The sequence below is a fragment of the Cervus canadensis genome, chromosome 3 (assembly GCF_019320065.1).
Source record: "Cervus canadensis isolate Bull #8, Minnesota chromosome 3, ASM1932006v1, whole genome shotgun sequence".
NCBI classification, from domain to species: Eukaryota; Metazoa; Chordata; class Mammalia; order Artiodactyla; family Cervidae; genus Cervus; species Cervus canadensis.
The window spans coordinates 101,819,422-101,843,234 of NC_057388.1; the positions used below are offsets into that span (position 1 = coordinate 101,819,422).

The following is a 23,813-nucleotide window of genomic DNA, read 5'->3' on the forward strand; positions in this document are numbered from 1 at the left end:
GTGTCATGTGAGATCTCTGATCTTGTTTGTAGGGTGTGGGATCTCTAGTCATGGCATATGGGATCTAGTTCCCTGACCAGGGATCAAACCCAGGCCCCCTGCATTGGGAGTGCAGAGTCTTAGCCACTGGACCACCAGGGAAGTCGCAATTTGTTATACTCTTGAGTGACCCTGTTGAGATGCAGATCTGGCCCTTAATCCCTGCTTTAGATCCTTCAATGGCTTCCCCTGCCCTCAGGATAATGACTCAGATCCTAACTGTGGTCCAGCCAGGCTCCCCAGGATCTCTGGTCTCCACTCACATCATAGTTTCATTATGTGCCAGTGTCCCTCCCCCCCATCCTCTAGATCTGAAACACTCTTAGCTTTTGTTCAGTTCCTAAAATAAGCCAGTGACCTTCCGGCCTTGCGTTTTCAAATCCTTCACCTCCTCCTGAAACCCTCTGCCCCATCCTGTTTGCCTAGTTCATTTCTATCCATCCTTCAGAGTCAGCTGAAATCTTACTCCCAAATGATTGATTTCTCCAACTCCAGACTTATTGCCTTAAGTTAAACATATAAACTTTCTGCGCCAATTAAAATTATAATAGCTATTAAGTAATCACTTGTTTACTGTTTATGCACTGTCGTAACATAAGCTGATCAAATTTGCCTGTTACTCCAGGTATGTCTTGACGTCTTACTTTTGCATTCCAATTCCTGATTATGAAAAGGACATTTTTTTTTTTTTTTTTTCGGTGTTAGTTCCAGAAGGTGTTGTAGGTCTTCTTAGAACCCTTCAACTTCAGCTTCTTCAGCATTAGTGGTTGGGGCAGAGACTTGGATTACTGCAATGTTGAATGGTTTGCCTTGGTAGCAAACTGAGATCATTCTGTTGTTTTTGAGATTGCATCCAAGTACTGCATTTCAGACTCCTTCATTAACTACAAGAGCTACTCCATTTCTCTTAAGGGATTCTTGCCCACAGTAGTAGATATAATAGTCATCTGAATTAAATTCACCCATTCCAGTCCATTTTAGTTCACTGACTCCTAAGATGTCGACCTTCATTCTTGCCGTCTCCTGCTTGAACACATCCAATTTACCTTAATTCATGGAGTTTATAGCGTTGGACGTTACTTTCACCAGCAGACACATCCACAATTGAGTGTTGTTTCCACTTTGGCCCGGCCTCTTCATTCTTTATGGAGCTATTTCTCCACTCTTTTCCAGTAGCATATTGGACACCTACCAACCTAGGAGACTCATCTTCCAGTGTCATATCTTTTTGCCTTTCCATACTGTTCAGACACGACTTAGCGACTGAACAACAGTATAAACTGACATGGTAAGAACTATGTGGACCATAATATCCCCAGCCTCTTATTCAATGCCTTGCACAAAATGGAAACACAACAAATATTATGTTGAATAATTGAGGAAATTAAATAATTGAATGAGAGTGCCTACTTGGGTTGAAAAGGGTGACTCTGCTTGTAGACTAACTATTGGAGATGGTAAAATCTAAGAGTTGAGGTCCAACCAAGGAAATATTGATCCCATTCTTTCTATAAGGAATGAAAGGATATCCACAGCAGGATGCTCAGTGGATCTACTTGGAGAATGGGATGAAAATATTAGAACTTTTCATTATATTTATTTTCATCTCATTATTTTAAATGTCCATTTTCTATATTATAAAGTACATGTATATTATTTGACTTCCCAGGTGGTTCATATGGTAAAGAGTCTGCCTACTATGAGGGCGATCTGGGTTTAATCCCTGGGTCAGGTAGATCCCCTGGAGAAGGAAATGGCAGCCCACTCCAGTATTCTTGCCTGGAAAATGCCATGGACAGAGGAGCCTGGTAGGCTACAGTCCAAGGGGTCACAAAGGGTTGGACACAATGGAGCGACTTCACTTTCACTTTGTATATTATTTACAAATGAATAAAACACACTGTAACCATTCTAGGGAAAGATGTGGTCATTCTCAGGTATTATTTTCCAGGTATTTTATCCATGGGATTTCCCAGGCAAGAATACAGGAGTGGGTTGCCATTTCCTCCTCCCAGGTTGTTGTTCAGTCACTCAGTCGTGTCCGACTCTTTGCGACCCAATGAACCACAGCACGCCAGGCCTCCCTGTCCATCACCAACTCCCGGAGTTCACCCAAACCCATGTCTATTGAGTCGGTGAATGTCATCCAACCATCTCATGCTCTGTCATCCCCTTCTCCTCCTGCCCTCAATCTTTCTCAGCGTTAGGGTCTTTTCAAATGGGTCAGCTCTTCGCATCAGGTGGCCAAAGTATTGGAGTTTCAGCTTCAACATCAGTCCTTCCAATGAACACCCAGGACTGATGTCCTTTAGGATGGACTGGTTGGATCTCCTTGCAGTCCAAGGGACTCTCAAGAGTCTTCTCCAACACCACAGTTCAAAAGCATCAATTCTTCTGTGCTCAGCTTTCTTTATAGTCCAACTCTCACATCCATACATGACCACTGGAAAAACCATAGCCTTGACTAGACGGACCTTTGTTGATAAAGTAATGTCTCTGCTATCCCCCTCCTCCAGGGGATCTTCCCAACTCAGAGATACCTGTATCTCCTGTGTCTCCTGCATTGCAGGTGGATTCTTTACCGCTGAGCCATTGAGGAAGCCCAAATAAGATGCAGAGGCCTATATATTAATATTATCCTGTGATATATGTGCCCAAGCTAAAAATACCTATAGGTAAAATTTCAAGAACTGTGAACCTCTAGAGACCTAGGGAGAGTGTGAGGTCAAACCATGAAGGATCTTAAAGGTCATACAGGCTATTGAATTTGGACTTTATGCTTCCAGAGATGGGGCTCCTCTAAAGGGTTTTGTTCAGTTTTATTGAGGATAATGGACAAATTAAAGTTGTATATGTTTAAGGTACACAACTTGATGTTTCAATATACATACACATTATGAAATGATGACCACAATGCAGCTTATTAACGTTCATCACCTTACATAGTTACCACTTCTTTTTTCTTTTTCTTTTCTGCTAATTCTTTACCACACTTCATGGTGAAAGGGGCTTCCCTGGGGCTTATGCTACTATTTTGGCATATTCCATTCCCGCTATTGGTATGCCTTTCCTCCTCTCCACCATGAAACAGAATACTTTTTAAAGACAAGTCAACTCAAACATCATCTTATCCATGAAGCTTTTTCCTACTCTCCAAGCAGTACTCTCTCCTTTATGCCTGCATCACACTTTGTGGAGATCCCAACATAATACTCCTCACACTCTGTCATCCTTATTTGCTACTTGTTTCTCCTCAATTAGATTGAGAGTTCTTCTGGGGGCAGAGAGTTGGTTTTTGTATATTGAGTTCTTAAAAAAAATACATACTAAGTAAATGAAGGGAAAAAAAAGTGTAGGCAATCACTATTTATACCTTGAATAGCATTACATTAAGGCTATAGCCAATGTGCAAAGTTTCAGAAAAGAAATAAAGGGAAACCAAGGGAGAGAAAGAAAAACATGTTCATCAGAATAGAACAGGATAGTTAAGAACCACACTGGTCAAGTCAGGGTGGATTTAAAGGAGAAAGATGGAGAGACCACCATTGGTCAAATTAAGAAAAGAACTGAGTTCAAAATCATTCAAAGGTGGGTCGGGGATCAAGTAAAAAGCAGAATCGAAAAGGCCAGAGAAGTATAGGAAGAACGGATCCTGGATGAGCGGAGGGTCATTTAACTAAGTGGGGGGCCACAGAGCGTGGGGCCACAGAACGTGGGACTGGGAGGACATCTGGTCAGGTCAGGGACAGCCCAGGGGAGAAATCCGACAATTCCTGCTTCAAAAGGTCACTATAATAATCCCTTTGCTCTCAAAACCTAGAACTACACAGGACAGTTCTCTGTCCTTCCTACACCGTGCTGGATCTCAAAGGCACTGACTCCAGTTAAAATGCACCACCTTCCCCAAATCCAGAACCTTTTTTTTCCCCCCATTGAATACATCTCTCCTTTTAAAATAACTTTATTTTTGAATTAGTTTACCTTTCCCAGATCTTTTCGCTTTCTCATTGTAAATGTATTCATTCAACGTGCATAACTGTCAGGCACTGTTAGGAAAGGGAACCAGCCCATGTCAATCACCTTCTACCCTTGTACTAAGGTGATTCTATATATTAGCTTAGTGAATCACCACAACAACCTAGGGAGGCAGGTATTATTAAATATTAGTTTCCCCACATAAGACAGTAGTAAAACGAAGCCTAGAAAGACAAAGTGGAAGCACAGGAAGGTTAATAATGCCAAATTTTTGCATTAAGTAAGTGGTGATCTCTGCTGTGTGTTCTCGGTCATGTCTGAGTCTTTACGACCCACTGGACTGTAGCCCACCAGGCTCTTCTGTCCATGGAACTTTTCAGGCAAGAATACTGGCCATTTCCTTCTCCAGGGGATCTTCCTTGGCCCAGAGACTGAACCGGTGTCTCTTGTATCTCCTGCTTTGCTGGTGGATTCTTTACCTGCTGAACCACTGGAAAGTGGTGAGGGTGGGATTCAAATCCACCCGTATCTGAATCTAAATTCCATCCTCTTTCTACTGTATCATTCTCTCTCGTCTCTGGTCCTTTGTAGAGGAAATGGCCCAAGCAAAATATCAAGATCTTGGAATAGGATGACAGGCCTTATTAAGAAGCCCACTCACCAAGAACATGGAAAAGAAAAAAAAAAAAAAAGAAGAAGAACACTATGCAAAGTGAAGGGAAGAGAAAACTGGAGTGCTGGATGATTCCCACATTGTAAACACCCTGCAGACAGGGTTGCTCCATGGGGAGAATCAACTCCCTAAGTGGTAATTTTCAGCTTTCCTATATCTTAACTACTAGTTGAAAAGTCAGGTCAAGCCTTGTATGCCTAACTCTCAGTGACCTCAAGATCACTGACTCAAGGGTAGTGACTTAAGAAAAAAAACCAAAAACGCCAATAGGTCAAAGTTGGCAGATTAAGAGAAGGTCAAGTCTCTGAGGCTTGAGAAGATGAAGGGGTGAGAAGATTAAGAGAAGATGAAGGGCTAGAACGGGAACCAAGGGAAGCCAGAGGGGAGCAGGAAGGATAATCAGGCTGGTTTAGAAGGCAGTGCCAGGAACTTCCATGGTGGTCCAGTGATAAGACTCTGTGCTTCCAGTGCAGGGAGCATGAGTTTGATCTCTAGTTGGGGAAATAAGATCCTATGTCCCACGTGCCACATGGCGCAGCCAAAAGATTAAAAAAGAAGAAAAGAAGAAGGCAGTCCCAGCACCTCTGACTATACTACCCACTCCCAGGAGATAGGACAAAACAGCAGAGATCAGTCACTTCTGCCCAGGATCCAACTGGCTCGGCTCAGCCATTAGAAATCAAGGGCTAGCTCACACTCTGGACTGAATTCTCTCTCCTAGTTGAGAAATAGACAGTTCTAGCTTAAACTTTTCGACTAACTGCACTCCCCAATCTTATCCTCTTGCTGAGCTTATGGCAAGTGAGAGGCCTATGCTTACCTTAACTCTGAGTCCTGGTTTTCCCCATGTCCACCCACACCTTACACTGCAGCTCAGAGCAGGTTAAAGACTTCTTTCTGGACTACTGAGGGCTTAACTTCTCAGAGTAATACAGCCAAAGCAGCACATTCTTTAACTATAGAGAGGTATCAGGACCCTACTGGAGAAGAGACCAAGTGACATTCTGTCCTAAAGCCTGTTCCAATGCTGGTCGGCCTGGTCAGCTGGGATCAGTGCAGTAGTCAATGGGCACAGTAATCTGGAAATGGTCTAACCAGCTAGCTGTTGGGCTCATAGACCATGGCAGTCCTAAGAACAAAACAGTCCGAAAGCCCATTAAGATTCTACTTACCTTCTCGAGTGACGCTAGTGGTAAAGAATCCACCTGCCAACGCAGGAGCCATGGGAGACGCAGGTTCAGTCCCTGGGTGGGGAAGATCCCCTGGAGGAGGGCATGGCAACCCACTCCAGTATTCTTGCCTGGAGAATTCCATGGACAGAGGGGAACGGCAGGCTACAGTCTAGCGGGTCACACAGAGTCAGACATGACTGAAACAACTTAACATGCATGACTTATTTCATCATGGAAACCCCTGGAGTAATGAGTGAGGTTAGGGATGCTCTAATTGAAATGAACATACCAAAAATCTCCGTCCCCTACATGAGGGATTCTTACCAGCTGCATAGGGGACTACATCATAGAATGTTATGGGTTCCCTGAAGCCTGTGAAAGTGAAAGTCATTCAGTTGAGTCTGATTCTTTGCGACCCCATGAACTATAGAATCCATGGAACTCTCCAGGCCAGAATACTGGAGTGGGTAGTAGTTCCCTTCTCCAGGGGATCTTCCCAACCCAGGGATTGAACCCAGGTCTCCTGTATTTCAGACAGACCAGCTGAGCTAGCTACCAAGGAAGTCCTCCCTGAAGTCTGTGAAGATGCATAAAGGTAGACCCACTCAACCTTGGTCTCAGAGACCAAGAAAACACAAAGTGTCCCTGAAAATATCAGAGGAAAAAAATATAGGCAGGAGAAAATGCACAGGCCTGAGATACAGGCTAGATACTTACATACCAACACACATACTTGTCCTGGGAAGAAGCCAGAAGGAGCCCACGTCCTGGGAGATGTGAACTCAGATCATACAAAGAGGAAAGACCCGGACAAGCTATTTTGGAGAGGCCTGGCATTGGGAGAGATGGCCTCCTAGGGAGTCAAGAGCCAGGAGGAAAGGGAGAGAAGGGGGACTGGGGGATTGAGGGTTGGGGGGCAGGAGTGCAGGCAGAAAAGTGAAAAAGGAGCTGGAATACACCCTTCCTCATGTAGGAAGAGACTGGTAGTCATCAAGGAAGAGAAATTAACCTTGAGGCCTGATGATAAAGACTCAAATACAGACGAACACAGAAAAACTCAAGAGACACAGACTGGCCAAGAGGTGAGCATCAGCAGAAAAAAGATCACCGAAGTAGGGGGTGGGGGTGGTCTGGGGCCAGCTCAGGTAAAGACCTGGAGAAACACCGGGAGAAGAAACACCAGGCAGATCTGAGAGACCTAGCCGGCCCAGGGGAGGCCCCGCTGTCCGCTCTCCGCTCCCACGCCCTCGGGCCGGCCCGCGGGCCCCGGGCTCCCCGCCCGGCCCCGGGCTCCGGTCCCGGCCCGGCCGGCACTTCCCAGCTCTGACGCGGGCGCTGCCTTCACACCAATGAGGCCGCGGCGCGGACCGGCCCCGGCCCTCCCCCAGGAAGGTGTGTCCCTGGTTTCCTCACCTGAAACTTCCGAGGAGAACCAGATCCCTCCCTCCCGGCCGGGCGGGGCGGCCGGGGCCTGCGCTGGGGACGGCCGGCCGGCGGGGGACCCGAGGAGACGGGGGGGGCGCCCGGACAGCATGTGACACTGACCCAGGTGGGTGCCCGGTGCCCGGCTCCGGGCGGGCGGCTGTGGCGCCCCGGCGGAGGGGAAGGGAGGGGCGGGAAGCCCCGGAATCGAGGCCTTCACCTTGGGAGCAGCCCCCGCTGGCTCCCGGGGCGCGGGCTCCAGAAAGTGGGGGGCAGCGCGCCGGGCAGGTGGCGGGGATGGGGTGCGGGGCCCGAGCACCTGGACCTGGGAGAGGGGAGAGAAGCGGGAGGAAGGGCTCCTGCCTGGAAAACTTTGCTTCCGGCCTGGTCCCCGCCTCGGAAATGGGCACCCTGCCCCTAAGATGTTGCGCGGGCCGGTAATCAGGGCTCTTTCTTCCAAGTCCAGGCCCTGGGGAAAGCCCGCTCCTGTAATAAGGTGTAGCCGAGATTCCCTTTGTGGACGGACGCCGTCCCTGGAGGTGTTTTGCTGTCTCCTTTTTCCCACTCGGGCCAGGCCTTCCTTCGCTTATCTGCATGTGGACTCGCCTATGTGTGTGTGTCTAAGCTCTTCGCTGGGAGCCGAGGAGGTGCCTCAACCTATAAACAAGGGCTCGCGCCCTGCCCCCCTCCCCTGCTTCCCCACACCCGGGGAGGGCTCCCAAAGCTTCTTGCGGATCCCAGCATTGCCTTCAGAGCCGGGCGAGGTAGGAAGGGAGCTGTTCAGAGCTGGGGTGGGGGCGGGGGTGCTAGAACACCCTTCTGAGCCCCGATTCTGAGCATCCCTCCCAACTCCGTACCTCGATTCTCAGATCTAAGCCCCTGCTCGCCTTCCTGAATCTGGGGTTCCCAAGCCAGATTTGCCCTCCTGTCTGCCTAGACGTGAACTCTGGCCAGGACTGTTGTCAGATTGAGGGGAAGGGTGTGTCCGACAGACAAGGGAGGGAGGGTGACTTTTCTATCTTTTGTCCCCTTCTGTTCCCCTACTGCTGCCCAGGGTCTTGCATCCTTGGCGGCTCCAGAATTCCCAGCCCCTGACTAAAGAGCTCCTGATGTGGCTTCTTGTTCAGACTTCCTGGTTTAGCTCCCCACCCCCTTACTCCCCTACCCCGGGCCCTGGCAAAATGGGGATCATCTGTTCACCAGTCTGTGGGCCTGAAACTGGAACCATGTCCATGGAGAGGGTTCTTGGGGGGCTGGGGAGGGTAAGGGATGTGGGGCATCAATCAAATGAGAGTGTCCCGCAGGAGGAATGTAGGTCATTGTCCTGGTGGGGCAGAAAGAGAAGGCAGGAGGTGGGAGGAGGAATCTCTTATCAGAAGGATACAGTGGTTCTTACTCAAGAGTCTTTATCATTTCGGGGTTCCTGGAGTGTATGGCTGCCCACAGTGTGGTCTGTCTGGGGTTGTCTGTGGCCTCATTAAGCATAGTGTTTGTGGGATAGACAAGGAATATGTCATTCGTGGTGTCTGGAGCGGTCAGTCGCATTGTGGTGTGGATAAGGATGGGATCGGGGTTACTCAAGTGGTGTAGACCCAAGCAGATGATTTACAGCATCTGGTGCAGACAGCGGTGAGTCACTCACCATGTCTGTGGAGTGAACTGGAGCTGGTCACGTACAATGTCAACAAGGTGACCGTCAGGGTCTATGTTAGGGACACAAACAGGTCACTCACACTTCTATGTGGATGGCACCAGGGCCACTGGTGGGTTTGTGGGCTCCGTGTTAGCATTACCACTAGTGATGGTCTGTGTAAGCCCCCTGGGGCTACAAAGCAGTGAATGATGTGGTATTTTCAGACATTAGGGAATAGATAGAGGTGTTTATTACAGCTTTCACTTGGATGGTGGGGCTTTCCTCAAATACGTAGAACACAGGTCTTAGCAGTTAGTGGTCCAGAAAGCTACTCTTATTTTGATGTAGCATCTAGAGCAGTAATGTCAAACAGTGAATAAAGGCATCCATCTATGGATCTTATTTTGGAAAGCAAAGTGAGAACATACCTTTTGATTTGGTGGGTATTTTCCTAAAATAGAATATAGATGACACAGTGTAAATGCTACAAAGCAGTGGATGATGTGATATTTTTAGACATTAGGAAATAGAGGTGTTTATTACAGTTTTTCACTTCAATGATGGGGGTTCTACCTTCTTCAAATAGATAGGACACAGGTCTTAGCAGTTAGTGGTCCAGAAAGCTATTCTTATTTTGATGTAGCATCGAAGGCAGTAATGTCAAACAGTGAATAAAGGCATCCATGTATGGGTCTTATTTTTGAAAGCAAAATGAGAACATATCTTTTGATTTGGTGGGTATTTTCCTAAAATAGAACATAGATGACACAGTGTAAATGCAGAAGTACTGTAATCGCGAGAGTACTTCAGTGATTTGGGTGTAAGTCAGGATATTTGAGACTGCTGGAAAATCCAGGAAGCATGGTCTTCAAAAGTACACTTGGCACTTGGTGTTGGACTGAAGAAGCAGTCGTGTGATGAAGGGTGCAGGTGAGGAGGAGGGATATCTTTGAAATACAAATTCACATCTGGTGAGTTGAAATAGACCAGAACTAAGGTATTGGGGGCTCTACAGGGGAGGCTGAGTTCCGTCGCACACTGTCATTGGGGTGACTGGGAGTTTTGTCCTGAAAGAAGTCACATGTGAACAGGGGCAGGAGATGCAACAATGACCCTGGCCTGGAGGAAGACCAGGTCACTGTGGTGCTATGCTCTGTCCTTGCCTGGCTCGGATAAAAATGATCATTCACCCCCAGTGCAGAAAGCCATGAGGCAGTGGCTCTAAGATAATGGGAAGTGCAAAAAAATCTCTCTCTTGATGCCTTTATGTGAATGAAACCACGTTTTACAGATTTCCTTTAGCTCTGTCACATTCTTGGTTTGTAATGCCTGATTCCCATAGGATTATAGCACAGAACCAAGAATAGGCATATGCGGGCTGAGCCGCTGACCACCAGTAATGCCAACGGGGTAAAGATGGTATTAGCAATAGTGTCAGTGGGAGACCGACATGCACTACGTGACCAGAGTGGAACTGAAGATGTTCGTCCAGCACATACTGTCCGTAGATACAACCTGAATGTAGCAGAAACACGCTTATGTATTTAGAGGCTGCTTGTTTTGAGGACATGACAGTGTTTGGGTCTGTTGTTGTTTAGTCGCTAAGACTCTTATGCAGCACCATGGACTGTAGCTCAGCAGGCTCCTCTCTCCATGGGATTTCCCAGGCAAGAATACTGGAATGGGTTGTCCAGGCGATCTTCCCCACCCAGGGATCGAACCTACGTCTCCTGCACTGGCAGACAGGTTCCTTACCATGGAGCCATCAGGGAAACCTGTGTATGGATATAGGACCGGGACAATACCCATGTCAGGGAGGCGAGACTACAGATTTAATCACAGGGTCTCCTTAGGCAGGTAGGAGCCAAGTTTTAGAACGTGTTTACGGTGAGCAAGTATATTATTTAATGTGCGGTTGGGAGAAGAGGGTCACGTCACAGCAGGATCGTCCGTAGTGATTATAGTGTTTTGTACTTAGGCTGAATGTCGGGGGCAAATCACGCACTGTGTCAATTAACTGGAAAAGGACATAAAAGCCCTTGTACACAGTATGCTTGTGTTAGACATGGCCCTTTAGCCCATAGAGATGGTATCTGTGTGAAGTGACCAGGAGCTTGTCACATGTGACAGCTGCAGGGTGGCTAGGGACATGTTTGGTTATGTCAGGCTGTCCCCCATAGAATCTGCAAGGGTGGTTTAGTGTTTTGTGTGTGTGCGTGCACGTGTGTGCTTATGTGAGTGTCTATGCACATGCAATATCTCAGCAAAACAGCTGGCATTGGGGGTAGTGGGTTTCCTCTCTAAGCTTGGACCAGACAGGGAAGGATGAGTCCAGGTGGAGCTGTGAGTTCTATATGGCCCCAGGGTCTCCTCTAGACTAGTGACCGGCCAGCTTTCTTACAACTGGACTTCCGGTTGCTCATGGTAGACTGAAGTCAGGAGACCATGTTTTGAGTTCACCTGTACTCAGGAAACTTGAAGGTTAGCTGACTTTCAGTTTCCTCATCTGTAGATTAGGCAAAATTTTCTGTGTGTCTCCAAAAGTCCATCGTGCTCATAAATCCTATATTTGTCTCTTACACTTGCTTTCTCCCAAAATACATACAATTCCTGACATTTCTGCTACCATCAGTGTTACCAATCCTTTTTTTTTTCCTTCATTTTTTCTTTTTTTTTTTCCCTCATTTTTTATGTTGCCTTCTTTAATCTTTATTAGAACTCTTTGCAAACGGTATATATTATCCCCTTTCTGAAAATAAGAAAAAAAAAGTTCAACTACATGATTTCTACAATTATGTTAAAATTAGCAAGATACGAAAAAGGCAGAACTAAAAGTTGGACAACATTCTTGTAAGTCTGTGTTCTTCCTTCCTTTATCCGTGCAGTAAATCTTTGTTGAGGGCCAGCTAAGCTTCGGGAAGAAGGAATTGAACAGTTAACATAGCGGCATCTATGTTTTCATGAAGCTCATGGTCTGGCCCAGAAAATAGACACTACATGCGTAACTCCAAGTGTGAAAGAAGTAGTTAAGTGTCCTCTGGGCAGGAGAAGAGGACTCCAGGTAGCAGAGCCACACCTGTGAAGGCCTACAGGTGACAGGAAGCAGAGCTGAAGGCTTGGGAAGCCAGTGGGATGGGGGAGGTGGTGACCGACGAGGATGCTGCTGGAGGGAAGACAGAGGCCAGGTTGTGGAAGGCATGTTACCCACGATGTATATTTGGGTTTCACCCCAATAGTTAGAGACTACTGAATAAATTTAACCAGAAGTGGGGCTTTTGATCACTCAGGCACTAAGGAGAAAATGCCTCGGAAAGAGGGTGAGAGAAGCTGTGTGGAGGCCAGCGGCCAGCTGCAGTGCCCTGGGTACGAGAGGGCAGCTGCATGGACCAGACTCTAGCAGTGGAGATGGAGTAAAGTGCACAGACTTGAGTGAGATTTAGGAGAAAGGATCCAGAGGAGTTACTGCTCGATTAAATATGGGAAATGTCGGCTAGGAGAGAAACAAGCATTTTATTCTATCATGGAAAAATATTTACTGAGCGCTTAGTATGGGCCAGGTATTATGTCCTGTTATTCAGTTGCTAAGTCGTGTCTGACTCCTTGTGACCTCATCATGGACTGCAGCTCGCCAGGCCTCCCTGCTGCTCGCTATCTCCTGGAGTTTGCTCAAGTTCATTTCCATCGAGTTGGTGATGCCATCCAACCATCTCATCCTCTGATGGCCTACTCTCCTTTTGCCTTCAATCTTTCCCAGCATCAGGGTCTTTTCCAGTGAGTCGGCTGTCCTAGGTATAGACAATTGAGCAAAACAGATGTTGTTCTTGATCTTGTGAAGCTCATTGTTTGAGATTGATGATAAACTAAAATACACACATAACTACATAATTGCATAAATGCTACAAAGGAGAAATAAAGTGAACTCTAGTTGATAGGTGCTACAAAGAGGAGCACAGTGACCCAGATAGAGGGTTCGGTCAGTCAGTCTGTCAGTTCAGTCACTCAGTCGTGTCCGACTCTTTGTGACCCCATGGAGTGCAGCATGCCAGGCTTCCCTGTCCATCACCAGCTCCCGGAACTTACTCAAACTCATGTTCATCGAGTCGTTGATGCCATCCAACTATCTCATCCTCTGTCGTTCCCTTCTCCCCCCTCCTTCAGCCTTTCCAAGTATCAGGGTCTTTTCCAATGAGTCAGTTCCAATGAGTCAGTTAGAGGGTTGGGGAAAACTTAAGAGGAAAAAATGTAGTCTCACAAATAACAAGAAAGGGTATGTGTAATGTCCAATTAGTGTCCACTGAAGTGTCAAATGCTGGCAAGAACCACCAAAAACAAGCATCCGCAGAGTCTTGTTTAGAGTTAACAAGTTGAAGGTTGTAGGGGAGGTGAGCAAAGTGGTGCTGTTAAAGCTTGGTTGGAGGTAGGTGAGATGCAAGGATATGAGGAGAGCAGGTGTGAAGAATTCCACGTGTACATTGGAAAGAGAAGAAAGGTACAAACATGCTTAAAGTCTGGTGGGATGGTTCCGACAAAGAAGGTGAAGGTGCTAGAGAACAAGCTAACCCACTGCATCAGGTCCTGAGAAGACAGGCTACAGAAGATGGCACTTAGAGATGAGGATACTCTGGCATAGTCAGAGGGCGAAGATGGGCAGAGTGAAGTGTGGGTTGCTTTGAACTGCAAGAAAATGAAGCAATTCCTAAAAACAAAACCAATTGGTTTGTAAATTCTTTGCAAAGTAGCAAAGAAAGATGGGAAGGTCAAAAGTGACCAGTGACGAGATGAGTTCATGTTAGAGAGAAGGGGAGAGTAAGATGGTGAGGGGTCCCCAGTTTGATGGACCTCACTGAAGTGGGTACCCTTTGTATCTACTCTCGTCTAATCTCATCTGGTTCTCATCTAAGTCTAGTTATCATTCCACTTTACTACAGCTGTTCTGTAATTGAAACACAATTTTTGTTGTTGTTGTTAATTAGTTACAGGCTTTACTAGACACTCTGGAAAATAAGATGAGTGAAATTCAGACCCTCTATGAAGGAGATTATACGGTGCTGTGGTATCTCAGACACGGGCCATAATGACCAGACCTGTTTTAATCCCGTCAGCAGTTTAGAAGGCGGATTCCCCTCCAGACACTGCTCCTCTGGGCTGTAAGATCTAGGGTGTGTCACTCACAGTGTCTGGGAGTTATACGGGCCTGAGTCACTCTAGGTGTCCAGAGAGTCGACAGGGAGACACCATGACGTCATACCAGTTAGAGCTTAATGACCACTGGGGAATGCTGGGAGCTCTCTGACAGCGGTCTGGTGCCCTAACGTAATTGTTTTTCATCTGTCTCCTTCACAAGACTACAGGCTCCATGAGGACATGGTTTTTGTTTGCCTTGTTTGCTACCGAATACCCCACCCTTCAAAGAGTGACTTGGCAAATATTTATTAAATGAACAAATCAATGATAAATTTTGTAGAAGCCATTGCTTACTTTGTGAAAGACTTTTTGTCTCAAAGTGAGTGAAGTCACTTAGTCGTGTCTGACTCTTAGCGACCCCATGGACTGCAGCCTACCATGCTCCTCCATCCATGGGATTTTCCAGGCAAGAGTACTGGAGTGGGGTGCCATTGCCTTCTCCTTTGTCTCAAAGAATGAGTGCAAATGGAACCAAAGAAATGCCCCATGCTTGTTCTTTATGGTCTGTCCCTCTGGATAAATAACAAATAAAGCAGAAGAGGGGGTGGAAACTTGGTCTCTTATTCCTCTTTAGGATTCAGCGCTGATGGAAGCAGAGGAGCCCCAGCACGGAGCCTCGACTCCCATCCCTGCTGGAGCAGAATTCCCAGTTATCCAGGCAGCTCCCATGAGGAGCAGCCAGACCCCTGCCTTGGAGCCTTCAGTCGAAGAGGGCGAGGACCTGTGGTGTCAGTGGGCCAAGGGCCGCACACTCTTGGAGACCCAGCAGAGACACGTGAGGGATGTGAATGACCGTGCAGCTGAGAGCATGAGCTCTCTCCTCAGTGAAGCCTCTGCAGAGGTGGAGACCGACCAGGAAACCCTGACGGCTGAGGCCTGTGATGACACCCCCTCATGCCGGGAGGCCAGGCCCCAGAGCCTGGCAGATGGACAGGCAAGGACGCCAGCTTTCCTGGAGCTCCGGGCCTGCCCTGACCAGGGTGACTGTCCAGACACGGCCTGGGTATCCAGGGACCTGGGCGGCAGCATAGAGGTGGACTTGAGACCAGAACTCACGTCTTTGATGTTGGAAATGGGACAAGCAGAAGGGAAGGAGGAAACGTCCCCTGACGCCTGTGCCCAGACCAGACGCGGGCCTTCCTGTGACGACGAGCACCCGGCCGAGCCTTGTCAGCCCCTGGAGGACTCGGAGTGTGGACCTGCCAGGCAGGAAAGTCCAGGCCCCCGGTGTCTCCAGGGAACTGAGGGGCTGGAGGAAGGGGGACTTCAGGGAGAGGCTGCTGGCTCTGCTGGGCTTTCCGGGGCTCCGGAGCAGATGGGAGAGCAGGTTAAAGGTGCAGAGGAAGAAGGGAGACAGAAACAACAGCAGATGCAAAATGATGTCAAGCGCGCAGGTCAAGGAGAAAGAGAGGGGCGGTGCCGTGGGGAGGAGTTGGGGCGTCTGAGTTATAGGGAGGGGGTCTGGAGAACTCAGAGCCACAGGGATCTAGAACAAGGGGAGCAGAAGGGGAGGGAGTCAACAGGGCCAGAGGAGAATGAGGTGGATGCTCAGGATGGGGAGACTCAAAGCTCAGCAAGTAAGTCAGAGAAAGGAAGTGGAAAGCCGGAAGATCCGGGTGTGCAGTGGGAAGCCAAGGTCCCAGAGGGGCAGGAGGAGGAGGTGGGGTCACCAGAGGAGGAACCAGGGGGCGGGGAGGGGGACACACCTGGGGGAGGAGGAGAAGAGAGCTGCCTAGAACCAGGAGAACGTGAGGGTCCCACTGCGCTGGCTCTGGTCGCCCCCGAGGTCTCTCCTCCCTGTGACCTGCCTCTAGAGGCCTCTTCTCCCCCAACCAGGATCCCGGGGACTCAGACAGAGCCTGGAGCTGAGGTTCTGTCCCCCGTAGCTCCGAGTCCTGCCCCAGAACCCACAGGATGCTCCCACCAGCCCTTTTCTTTACCTGGTTCCTGTCCTGCCGAGGAGTCCCCGGACCCAGAAACTGCTCATCGCCACCAGAAAGAGGGCTCTGAGCTGGGGCAGGAGACCGTATGCAGCGGGGGTGCTGAGGTGGTCTCTGCCTACAGTCCCTCTGCAACCCCTCCAAGGAGCCCAGAGGCAGCTGCGCCTGGTCCTCCTGAAGGGCTCCCTGGCACGGCTGCCACAGCACCAGCCCATCCCCTGGCTGCCTGTCCCAGGAGGGAGCCTTCTGTCCTTGCCTGTTCTCCAGAAACCTCCAGAGCCTCTCACCCGACCGACAGTCCATCTCCCCATGGGGCTCCTGAGACCCCCCCAGCGGCCCACTATGGCTTCCCCTTGGCGGGCCAGGCCAGCCCCCCGGGGTCCCTGGGCAGCCCCACCGGAACGGTCCACCCCGTGAGGAGCAACTCCTTCCCCGGGTCTCACGGGACAGAGGCAGCCCCACACCTGGTGGGAATATCCCTGTCCTCCTCCCACTCAGAGTTGCCGCAGAGGCCCCCCAAACCTGTCATCTATGGCTCTGTGCTCCCAAGAAGGGGCAGGAGAAGCGCAAGGGACTGCACCATTATTCCAGAAGCCTCAAGTTCACCACCCGCTCCGGGGCCGGACTTTGGAGATCCGGCCTCAAATCCAGCCACGGCCGGCAGCGCCCCCAGCAGTCAGCCGTGGGGCCCCGAGAAGCACTGGGCCTTTGCCCCCGGGTCTCCTGCCTGTGGCTCCTCCCCAACCCCTGTCACCCCCATAGACCTGAAGATCCATGAACCTCCACCCCTGCCTCCCCCGGAGAGGAGGCCCATCCAGCCCTCCATGGTGGAGCGAGATGGCCATCTCCCTGCGGGGGTCCCCACGCTGAAGCGGTACAGCCATCCTCCACCACTCACCCTGGGTCCGGGGCTCCACGTTCCCCCCAGGGTCCCCCCAGCCCATGTTCCCAACCCCTTGGTGGCAAGGGAGCACCGACCGCTGCCCTCCACGCCAGACGCGCCAGCCCACACTCAACACTCTGTCTCCCCCAAGCAGAGATACAACAAGCCGTTACCCCCCACCCCCCACGCCCCCCAGCCCCACCACCCTCTTGTCTCGTCGAGTATCTCAAGGATCTACAAGCCTCTCCCTCCTGTCCCTATCCTGGATCCTCCTACTGAACCTCCCCCTCTGCCCCCAAAGTCCAAGGGGAGGAGCAGGAGCTCGCAGGGAGGACTCGTGAACTCAGGGGATCAAGGCAGGCCAAGGCCTGTCTGTGAAGAGCGGACTGTGTCCACCCCGCCTTCTGCAGGCCGGGTCTCCTGGCCTCCAGCCACTGGCCGGGCAACCGACCCTTTGGCTGCCGTCGGCAGGTGTAAGAGTGACGTGCCCCCGGGCCTGGCTTTCAGTAACATGACAGCCCTTCTACACCCCTCTTCCCCGACCACCCCATGGACTCCAGAGGTCCAGCGACCCACCCTTGAACCCGGGCTCTCAGAAGAGTCCGAAGCCCCTGCCAGAGGGTCTTGGAGAAGAACAGCCCCGAAGGAAGGAAGCAATGGCCTGAGGAGGTCAGAGGTAGGCCCAGCGAGGCAGCCGGAGAGACCGGGCCACGTCCTCCTGGAGAAGGCGTCGAGCTGGCCCCATCGACGGGACCCGAGAAGGCCGGCGGAGGACGGCAGTGAGGCGGTGGTGGTCCCCGGTGAGGGGTCAAGTAAGCACAAGGACTGGCATCGGCAGGGCCTGCGAAGACCCTCCATCCTCCCCGAGAGCCCTGTAGGTGAGTGCGGAGCCCGGACCCCAGGGACCTCACCTCAGGGCAGACTCTGTCCGGCTCTCCCCTCCTCACCTGTCTTCTGTCCTCCAGGCTCCTGCTGGTCCCCCTGCTAGCTTCCCCCACCCACGTACCCAGCCCCAAGCAGGGGAAAGTCCTCTAGGATGTCTGTGAGCTCATGGCAAGGCTCTTTCTTCTCCCCTTCCGTCTCTCTCACTTTACCGTGGTGTGCACTTTGATGGTGCATCTCTTTTTACCAACGTTGTTCTGCAGGCCCACCTGCCCCGTGCCCGCCACTGCCACCCCTGAGTACTTTCCAGTTACAAACACTTGCTCGATGCCCTTCCACTAGCAGAGAAGGCATCTCCTCCTTGTCCGGTTCACATTCTGATGCAGTGGATGGGGACAGACCTGGCACCAGTGTCCTCAAATGCTTTCGACTCGGGCTCTTCCCTTTCTCACAGACTCCCAGTTGAACCTTTAACCCGAGCCCCCATGCCTACATCTCCCACTCTAGGTCTTAGGTTCTTTGACTTTGTCTGAACGCCCCCTCGAAATCTGTTACTTTACCCATTTTCCATTTTCAGACACAAGAGGTCCCACCATAGAAGGATCTCCTGGCCTGTCGGATGCCATTGTTTTCCGGTGAGTCACCCACTCTCCCAACGGGTACAGTTTTCTCTCTTTCCTAGGATACTGAGATTTTCATTAGCTGACAAAGGTGCTGGGACTATGTCTTTTCCAGGGGTAGGGAGGGGAAGGGACAGACACCAGGATTCCAGGGTAGGGAGATCTTTTGTCTACATGGTTCTTGCACCTGAATCCCAATCTCCCATCCCTCTAGACCCTTTGGCCATGAACTAAACCCTGCTGTAAAAGTTCGACGTGACATCCATAAGAGCTTCGAACTAAGCCAAAGTGCGTCAGGCTACAGCTTGCCTCTTCAGAGGCTTTGGCCGTGATATTCTAGCACGTGCCCCAGTGGTCAGAGATTGTCTTATTTCTCGTCGCCTGGGGCTTCTCCATGTCTGATGGCCAGCAAGCACCATGGAGCCCTTCTTTATCCCACAGGGAGAAAAAGCCAAAGGAGGTGATGGGAAGCTTTTCAAGACGGTGCTCCAAGCTCATCAACTCCTGTGAGTACCTGTGGACTGTGGACTGCGTGAGTGCTTGGCCTGAGCCAGAGAGGGTTTCGTGGCCATCCGCGGTGGGACTTGGCCGTCTGTGGGGAGAGATGCCGGGAGAGCCACGGGGCTTGGTGAGCTTGTGTTTCAGAGCCTCAACTCCCCGTCTCCCTGACTCTCTCCCTCTCCCGCACCGCTTCACCCCTGTAGCTCAGCTGCTTTATCAGGAATACAGTGATGTGTTTCTGAACAAGGAGATTCAGAGCCAGCAGCGGCTGGACAGCCTGACGGAGGCACCGGGGCCCATGTCGCCCCGGCAGCCCCGGAAGGCCCTGGTCTCCTCGGAGTCCTACCTGCGACGCCTCTCCATGGCCTCCAGCGGCTCGCTGTGGCAGGAGATCCCCGTGGTGCGCAACAGCACCGTGCTGCTCTCCATGACCCACGAAGACCAGAAGCTTCAGGAGGTACCACCGGGGCGGGCTGGGGCAGGGGCTGCAGAAGGGCAAGCGGGGTCTCCTCTGTTCACGTCCGCGCCTCCTGCTCACCGCCATCACCGCAGCCGCCACCCCCACGCGCGGGCTGTCCCTACCACACTCACCACCAGACGCCGGGTCATCCCCAGCTTGCTGGGTTCGAATTGCTTTGTGAACATCACCACTCTCCCCCCATCTACCTCCTTCTCACTCCATCGACCATTTACTGCTCCGTATTACTGGTTTGAGCTCATACAAATTGACCGTGCCCCTGAATTCGATGGGAGGAGTATATGCTCAATCTAGTTAGTCTAGCTTCAGGCTAGACTTACATTTCCCTCTTCAACCAAAGGTTCAGCCTACACTGAAGTTTTCCTCTTCAACCAAGATGCACGCAGGGGCTTTTTGCTATTCCCTTGCTGAGTGGCCCTTGTAGCCGTCCTGTGGTTCACGGGTCTCATAGCGGCTTTTGAATGACCATCAGGCTCTGCTTGGTCCTCCCTTCCAATAGCAAGACTACAGTAAAGGCTGTTGGTCTCATGTTGTTACTATCATTAATATGTTTTACATGGAGAGCTTATCTTAATAATCAATCTAAAATATGGGTTAAACCTTTCTCCCTGGGAAGACGATATGGCACAATGGAAAGGCATTACGGAACAATGTTTAAGCATTTAGGTTCTGGCGTAAATGACCTGGACCCACGTTAATATTTGCTAGCTATTTAACTTGGGCCAAATTATTGACTTGGCCAAAAAGTTCATTCAGGATTTTCCATAAGATGTTATGGAAAAATCCATGTAAACTTTTTGGCTAGCCCAATACTTGATCTTTCCAAGCTTCTGTTTCCTCATTTGTAAAACTTGGTTGCAAAGAATTCCTGGGAGAATCAAAAAAAGATAAATGCTATTTACAGTATTTACAGTAGTACTGTTTACAATGACTGAGACATGGAAGCAACCTGTATGTCCATTAACACCTGAAGGGTTAAAGAAGATGTGGTGTGTATACAAACAGACTCACAGACGTAGAAAACAAATTTATGGTTACCAAGAATGAGTATAAATTAGGAGTCTGGGTTTCGTAGATGCACACTACTATATATAAAATTGATAAACAATAAGGACTAATTGTATATCAGGGACTATATTCAATATTTTGTAATAACCTATAATGGAAAAGAATCTGTAAAAGAATATATATATGTGAATATGTATGTATCAGTCAGTTCAGTTCAGTCACTCAGTCGTGTCCGACTCTTTGCTACCCCATGGACTGCAGCACGCCAGGCCTCCCTGTCCATCACCAACTCCTGGAGTTTATCCAAATTCATGTCCATCGAGTCAGTGATGCTATCCAACCATCTCATCCTCTGTTGTCCCCTTCTCCTTCTGCCCTGAATCTTTCCCAGCATCAGGGTCTTTTCAAATGAGTCAGCTCTTCGCATCAGGTGGTCAAAGTATTGGAGTTTCAGCTTCAACATCAGTCCTTCCAATGACCACCCAGGACTGATCTCCTTTAGGATGGACTGGTTGGATCTCCTTGCAGTCCAAGGGACTCTCAAGAGTCCTCCAACACCACAGTTCAAAAGCATCAATTCTTCGGCACTCAGCTTTCTTTATAGTCCAACTCTCACATCCATACATGACCACTGGAAAAACCTTGACTAGACAGGCCTTTGTTGGCAAAGTAATGTCTCTGCTTTTTAATATGCTGTCTAGGTTGGTCATAACTTTCCTTCCAAGGAGTAAGCGTCTTTTAATTTCATGGCTGCAATCACCATCTGCAGTGATTTTGGAGCCCAGAAAAATAAAGTCAGCCACTGTTTCCACTGTTTCCCCATCTATTTGCCTTGAAGTGATGGGACCGGATGCCATGATCTTAGTTTTCTGAATGTTGAGCTTTAAGCCAACTTTTTCACTCTCCTCTTTCACTTTCATCAAGAGGCTCTTTAGTTCTTCTTCGCTTTCTGCCATAAGGGTGGCGTCATCTGCATATCTGAGGTTATTGATATTTTTCCCGGCAACCTTGATTCCAGCTTGTGCTTCTTCCAGCCCAGCGTTTCTCGTGATGTCCTCTGCATATAAGTTAAATAAGCAGGGTGACAATATACAGCCTTGACGTACTCCTTTTCCTATTTGGAACCAGTCTGTTGTTCCATGTCCAGTTCTAACTGTTGTTTCCTGATCTGCATACAGGTTTCTCAAGAGGCAGGTCAGGTGGTCTGGTATTCCCGTATCTTTCAGAATTTTCCACAGTTTATTGTGATCCACACAGTCAAAGGCTTTGGCATAGTCAATAAAGCAGAAATATGTATGTATATATGTATGTATTTTGCATGTGTATATGTGTGTGTGTGTAACTGAATTCTGTACTCTGCTGTACACTTGAAACTTTGTAAATCAACTATACTTCAATTGAAAAATAATTTTTTAAAAGTTCCTAGTGCATAGTAATCAGTCAAAAAATGTTTATCACTTTTTTTATTGAAGTATAGTTGATTTACAGTATTATATTAGTGGTTCAGTATTTTTATCGGTTATTTTTTATTTAAAGTTATTAGAAAATAATGGCTATATTTCCTTGTGTTGTGAAATATATCCTGTTGCTTATTTTTTTTATACGTAATAGTGTTTACCTCTTCATCTGAAACCCTTATCTTGCCCTTCTCTTCTTCCTTATCCCCACTGGTAACCCTAGTTGTTCTCATATATGCGAGTCTGTTTCTGTTTCATTATATACATTTGCTTGTTTTATTTTTAAGTTCCACATACAGTGGTCTACAGAACATAGAGTATTTGTTTTTCTCTTCTAACTTACTTCACTAAGCATAATACTCTCTAGTTCCATCCATGTTGTTGGAAATGGCATGATTTCATTATTTTTATGGCCAAGTAGTATTCCATTGTGTGTGTGTGTGTGTATTTGTATGTATGTATGTATACCACGTCTTCTTTATCCATTCATCTGTTGATAGACACTTAGGTTGCTTCAATATCTTGGCTCTTGTAAATAGAGCTGGTATGAACATTGGGGTACATTAATCTTTTTGAATTAGTGTTTTCATTTTCTTTGATATATACCCAGGAGTGGAATTCCTGAATCATATGTTAGTTCTATTTTTAGTTTTTTGAGATACTACCATACTGTTTTCCATAGTGACTGCACCTATCTACAATCTCACCAATAGTGTACTAGGATTCTCTTTTCTTCAAATCTTTGCTGATAATTGTTATTTGTAGACCTTTAGATGATGGCCATTTGACAGGTGTGAGGTGATTTCTTATAAGTTTGATTTCCATTTCTCTGATGATTAGTAGTGTTGAGCATTTCTTCATGTGCCTGTTGGCTATCTGTATATCTTGTTTGGAGAAATGTCTATTCAGGTCATCTGTCTATTTTTCAGTCAGGTTGTTTGCTCTTTTGGTATTGAGTCTTATGAGCTATTTATGTACTTTGGGTGTTAAGCCATTATCAATCACATAATTTGCAATAGGTTGTCTTTTTGTTTGTCAGTGGTTTCCTTTGCTATGCAAAAGCTTTTAGGTTTAATTAGGCCTCGTTTGTTTATCTTTGCTTTTATTTATTTTGCCTTAGGTGACAGATCCAAAAACATATTGCTACAATTTTTGTCAAAGAGTGTTCTGCCTATGTTTTTTAGGCATTTTACGGTTTCTGGTCTTCCATTTAGGTCTTTTTTGCTGGTATCATTTTGAGCTGGTATATAATGTAATCCCTATCAAGAGACCCATGACATTTTTCACCAAACTAAAATAAATAACCCTAAAATTTATGTGGAACCACAAAAGATCACAAATTGCAAAGGAATTTTGAGGAAAAAAGAATAAGCTAGAGGTGTCATGCTCCTTTAGATTTCAGACTATAGTACAAAGTTTCGTAATCAGTATTATACTGGCACTAAAACAGATACATAGATCAGTGTAGCAGAGCAGAGAGCCCAGAAATGAATGCATCCACTTTGGTCTATTTGTTGTTGTTGTTCAGTTGCTCACTTGTGTTGGACTCTTTGTGACCCCATGGACTGCAGCCTGCCAGGCTTCCCTGTCCTTCGCTATCCCCCCGAGTTTACTCAAACTCATGTCCATTGAGTCAGTGATGCCATCCAACCATCTCATCCTGTTTTCCTCTTCTCCTCCTGCCCTCAATCTCTCCCAGCATCAGGGTCTTTTCCAGTGAGTCGGCTCTTTGCATCAGGTAGCCAAGGTATTGGATCTTCAGCTTCAGCATCAGTCCTTCCAATGAATATTCAGGACTGTTTCCCTTTAGGATTGACTGGTTTGACCTTCTTGCTGTCTAATGGACTCTCAAGAGTCTTCTCCAACACCACAGTTCAAAAGCATCAATTCCTCAGTGCTCAACCTTCTTTATGGTCCAACTCTCACATCCATACATGACTGTTGGA

General features: G+C 48.4%; 1 protein-coding gene and 1 non-coding gene across 2 annotated transcripts in view; one reads left to right on the plus strand and one right to left on the minus strand.

Moving 5' to 3' along the window:
- Positions 1–68: 68 nt before the first annotated feature.
- Positions 69–141, minus strand: TRNAG-CCC. The gene has a single exon. It is a non-coding gene; the product is annotated as a tRNA-Gly (tRNA).
- A 7,138-nt stretch (positions 142–7,279) lies between these two features.
- ARHGEF5 (Rho guanine nucleotide exchange factor 5) overlaps positions 7,280–23,813 on the plus strand; it is a 28,389-nt gene continuing 11,855 nt past the window's right edge. The window contains exons 1-5 of the mRNA XM_043463949.1: positions 7,280–7,408; positions 14,673–17,799; positions 18,381–18,438; positions 18,865–18,929; positions 19,128–19,381. Of these exons, the coding sequence (XP_043319884.1) occupies positions 14,685–17,799; positions 18,381–18,438; positions 18,865–18,929; positions 19,128–19,381 (3,492 nt within the window). The 5' untranslated portion in view covers positions 7,280–7,408; positions 14,673–14,684. The remainder of the gene's footprint in view (positions 7,409–14,672; positions 17,800–18,380; positions 18,439–18,864; positions 18,930–19,127; positions 19,382–23,813) is intronic.